Here is a 5,527-nt window from a genome sequence, read left to right on the forward strand (position 1 = left end):
GTTGCAATATAATAAAATAATAACACAGTTATTATAAAAATGATATATACATTTATTGGTTACATAAAGGAATAATAAAAACAGAAAATTATATCAATAAAAAGATATAAAGAAAATATCAATGACATAATGTCAGATATAAAACAAAGATATATTATTAAGTTATTAAAAAGATTAAACCAAATCACAGAAGTGGGTTAGTTCAGATATCAGTAGATAACTATGTGTAGAGATCATCACATTATATGATATCCTATGGGCATATTATCTCTAGATATATAAAATGGGAATAAACCCCGCCTAGCTCTTTGGATAGGGGATAAGATGTCTTAGGGTTGGAGTACCCCTTTAAACATGCATGGGATAAGCATAAGACTATCCTTCATATTAGATAGAGATAGGTATAAGGCTATCCTTCATATAAGATAGAGATAGGTATAAGGCTATCCTTCATATAAGATAGGGATAAGTATAAGGCTATCCTTTATATGAGATAGTGATAGGTATAAGGCTATTCTTCATATAAGATAGAGATAGGTATAAGGCTATCCTTCATATAAGATAGAGATAGGTATAAGGCTATCCTTCATAGAAGATAGGGATAGGTATAAGGCTATTCTTCATATAAGATAGGGACAGGTATAAGACTATCCTTCATATAAGATAGGGATAGGTATAAGGCTATCCTTCATATAAGATAGGGATAGGTATAAGGCTATCCTTCATATAAGATAGAGATGGGTATAAGACTATCCTTCATATAAGATAGGGATAGGTATAAGGCTATCCTTCATATAAGATAGGGATAGGTATAAGGCTATCCTTCATATAAGATAGGGATAGGTATAAGGCTATCCTTCATATAAGATAGAGATAGGTATAAGGCTATCCTTCATATAAGACAGGGATAGGTATAAGGCTATCCTTCATATAAGATAGAGATAGGTATAAGACTATCCTTCATGTAAGATAGGGCCAGGGACTATTGATAGGATTCAGATTATTGGGTAGACTAGATGGGCCAAATGGTTCTTATCTGCCGACACATTCTATGTTTTTATGAACTAATAATTTGTATTATATTTGTGGTTGTCTTGTGGCCTATTTTTTGGTGGTGATTGTTATCGTGGCCATGGATGACAGATCTTAGAGCCATCTTCTTTTTGGTGATTACTAAATGGAGTTTAATGAAGCGATTTACACGATCAAATTGCAGCAATATTCGCATTTGTTGCGAATTAAATATTTCCTGTAATTCGTAACGAATTCGGATTCATCAGATTCGTTTCACTCATCCCTACATAATGACATTGTAAAGTACCAAACTGTGATTTTTATATTATGGTCATTTTGAAAGATGATCCCTAATCCTAGGTTTTGGTAGAACATCATATACACATCTTAGCTGTTTCTAACTGATAGGATGATGGCCCGTTTTACATCTTGGTTCCTCAGACTGTATATAAGGGGGTTTAGTATCGGTGTCACTGCTGTATAGAAGACTGAAGCCATTTTGTCTTGTAGAGTAAAGACATTGGAAGGAGGATGCAAGTAGTTGAAAAATATAGATCCATAGAAGATGAAGACGCACATGAGGTGTGAGGAGCAGGTACTGAAGGCTTTCTTCCTCCCCAATGCTGATTTTATGCGAAAAACAGCAAATACGATTCTCAGGTATGAAAGTAGGATAGCCATTAATGGACCCATGCCCAGAATACATACAATGTATATGGTGACCATGTCACAGGTGAAATTATTGGAGCAGGACAGTCTAAGGACAGGGAGGACATCACAGTAGAAGTGCTCGATCAGGTTGGACCCACAGTACTGTAGAGTGAAGGAACAGCTGGTCTGTACCAATGACTGGAAGAAACCAATGGATAAATCCACAGAAACAAGACATTGACACTTCTTCTTAGTCATTATATGTGTATAATGGAGAGGGTGGCAGATGGCAACAAACCGGTCATAGGACATATTGGAAAGTAGAAGAGACTCGGTGGCCACCAGAGAAGCGTAGAAGAAATACTGGAGAGCACAACCTTCAAAGGAGATAGCCTTCCTCTTAGATATAAGGTCCACAAGCATTTTAGGGGTTATGGCAGAACAATAGAAGACGTCAACCAGCGAGAGGCAACTCAGAAAGTAGTACATTGGGGTCTGGAGGCTCGATTTGGTTTGGACAATAACAAGTAAGCAAATGTTTACTATGATGGTCATAACGTAAAGAATAAAGAAGAGTATGAAGAGGAAGGGGATGAGAGTCTTATCATCAGTCAGTCCCAAAAACACGAACTCTGTGACCTGTGTCCGGTTAGTGACCTCCATTAGGTTTCTTGACCCAGTTGGAGCTCAATAAGAGAAGCAATATAGTCAACACGACCATGACATGGACAGCGGACACTGACTCTTCATTCTAAGGCGGAGTTTCTCTTGATCCTTGTTCAGATGACCCAAAGCATGAGGTCTATTCTGGTAAAAGTCTATGGTGGTCCGTCATATATCTACAGGAAGAAGAAAGAAGATACATGTATGGATATTCATGACCATCTGTCCCACTTTCTCTACCGCCCTAAATAATGTGCCCTTTATATATACATTTACGGAAAAAAGTATTTGCCCCCTGCTGATTTTGTACATTTTCACTGACAAAGAAATAACCCATCTGTAATTTTAGTGGTCAGTTTAATTTAACAGTGAGAGACAGAAAAACAATAAAATACTACAGAAAAAACACATTTCACATATATTATAAGTTTATTTGCATTTACTCAAGATTAAAGCTCCCAGGTGTTTTTTTTTTTTTTTTTTTTATACAGGCAAGGGGATAAAATTAGGAGCACTCTCTTAAAGGGAACACTCCCAATCTCAGCTTGTTACCTGTATAAAAGACACCTGTCCACAGATACAATCAGTCAGACCCAAGAGTTGTCCAAGGATGTCAGGGAGAAGATCGTAGATCCACAAAATTCTAGAAAGGGCTACACGACCATCGTCAAGCAGCTTGGGGAGAAGTTTACACCAATTGGTGCGATTATTCACAAATGGAAGAAATACAATAATACCTGTCCATCTCCCTCGGTCGGGGGCTCCATGTAAGGTCTCACCTCGTGGAGGATCAATGATCATGAGAACGATGAGGAATCAGCCCAGAACAACACGGGAGAACCTTGTCAATGATCTCAAGGAAGTTAAGTATGGAGAAAGCTAAGAAGCCGGGCCCACTCTATACACAGGGGGTGCCGGCCCTGTATTACAGCTGACACCGGACTTCAGAGGTCGGGATCGGAGATAACTGTAAACCTGACTTTTAACCCCCAGATGTTGTGGTCAATATAGACAATGGCATGTAGGTGGTAAGAAGCTGATTGCTTGTCTTGACCAGACTCCAATTACCCCCCCCCCCCCCAATCTTATGGCAGCCGGGAGCCTAGTGATCACCTATTCATACTTAAATATAATTAAATGAAATTATTATTTGTAAAATTGAGGTTTCCATAAAAAATAAGGAGAGAGGTAAGGAGAAAGGTTTAAAAAAAATGGACTGGTCTTTAAGAGGTTAACTGGCTGTACCCCCTATAATCACATACCGAGACACACAGAGGTTTTCTATTGGACCCAACACCGATATATTGTGGTCTTCTCCATCAGTCCCAGCAGTGCGGAAATCTGTAGAATTGACCAAAGGAGGACGCATGGATATAGGAGAAGTCATGTAGGGTCCCGTATACTGTGTATATCACATCCCTTGTGCAGCGTCCTGTCCCTCACCCAGGGATGGAGTCTCCTCTCTCTTCCTCCTGATCCTCCTTATATTCGGCCCTAATACCCCGGAGAAGAAATCTCTGTACAGGAGACGCAATGACTGCGCTCCCAGAATTCCCCAGAGTCTCCAAGATTTCGATTTCTCTGGGATTATTGTGACATCTCCTTAAAGCAAAAGAGAAAATAATTATAATATATGTTATGATAGAATTATATATCTATATATATAGTATATTAGTATATAGTAAAGATATTAGCTGAGTACGCGGCGTTGCCCAGTTTTTCCTTCCTCATCCTTGTTGGGGAGAAAAATCAACAAAGGAGGAAGATTTTGACTTCATATCCCATCCTCATATATTGTTGTCATATCCCAACCCCATATATTTGTGTCATATCCCAACTAGTGATGTCGCGAACATAAAATTTTCGGTTCGCGAACGGCGAACGCGAACTTCCGCAAATGTTCGCGAACCGGGCGAACCGCCATTGACTTCAATGGGCAGGCGAATTTTAAAACCCACAGGGACTCTTTCTGGCCACAATAGTGATTTAAAAGTTGTTTCAAGGGGACTAATACCTGGACTGTGGCGTGCCGGAGGGGAATCCATGGCAAAACTCCCATGGAAAATTACATAGTAGATGCAGAGTCTGGTTTTAATCCATAAAGGGCATAAATCACCTATTATTCCTAAATGGTTTGGAATAACGTGCTTTATCCCCCTTTAGGCATCACATAGTTAGATCCCCCCTTTAGGCATCACATAGTTAGATCCCCCCTTTAGATAGCACATAGAGTCCCCCATATTAGGCAGCACATAGTAAGAGCTCCCCTTTAGGCAGCACATAGATTCCCCCATGTTAGGCAGCACATAGTTAGAGCCCCCCTTTAGGCAGCACATAGATTCCCCCATATTAGGCAGCACATAGTTAGAGCCCCTCTTTAGACAGCACATAGATTCCCCCATATTAGGCAGCACATAGTTAGATCCCCCCTTTAGGCAGCACATAGAGCCCCCTTTACGCAGCACATAGATTCCCCCATGTTAGGCAGCACATAGTTAGAGCCCCCCTTTAGGCAGCACATAGATTCCCCCATATTAGGCAGCACATATTTAGATCCCCCCCTTTAGGCAGCACATAGATTCCTCCATATTAGGCAGCACATAGATTCCTCCATATTAGGCAGCACATAGTTAGAGCCCCCCTTTAGGCAGCACTGGTTTTATTTCACAGCCAATTTTTTTTATTTTTTTATTTTTATTTGAACAACTGTCACACCAAATGTGATTTGCACTAGTGTGACAATGAGCAAAAAAGGTTGCCAGCGGAGTTCCCCTTTTAAGCAGAGGTCCCCAACCAGGGTGCCTCCAGCAGTTGTAAGACACACGGACTGAACTTATAGCCCTTTTATTACTGTAGTTAGTTGCTTGAAGGAACTTACGTTTTACACTGGAGTACCCCTTTTAACCAGCGGTTCCCTCCCAACCAGGGTGCCTCCAGCTGTTGCAAGACACACGGACTGAACTTATAGCCCTTTTATTACTGTAGTTAGTTGCTTGAAGGAACTTACGTTTTACACTGGAGTACCCATTTTAACCGGCGGTTCCCTCCCAAACAGGGTGCCTCCAGCTATTGCAAGACAAACAGACTGATATTTGAGCCCTAAAAAGGGCTTTTTTGGGTGCTGTCCTTAAAGCAGATGTTACACTAGTGCTTTAGGAGTAAACTGGACCCTGAATACACCACCTAGCAGCAACCTAGC

General features: G+C 40.5%; 1 protein-coding gene across 1 annotated transcript; it reads right to left on the reverse strand.

The window, feature by feature from the left end:
* Positions 1–1,401: 1,401 nt before the first annotated feature.
* LOC130366657 (olfactory receptor 1020-like) lies at positions 1,402–2,328 on the reverse strand. Its single transcript, XM_056568977.1, has one exon. It carries the CDS (start codon positions 2,326–2,328, stop codon positions 1,402–1,404), a length of 927 nt encoding a protein of 308 aa, XP_056424952.1.
* Between the last annotated feature and the right edge of the window lie 3,199 nt (positions 2,329–5,527).

The sequence above is a fragment of the Hyla sarda genome, chromosome 4 (assembly GCF_029499605.1).
Source record: "Hyla sarda isolate aHylSar1 chromosome 4, aHylSar1.hap1, whole genome shotgun sequence".
Taxonomy (NCBI): domain Eukaryota; kingdom Metazoa; phylum Chordata; class Amphibia; order Anura; family Hylidae; genus Hyla; species Hyla sarda.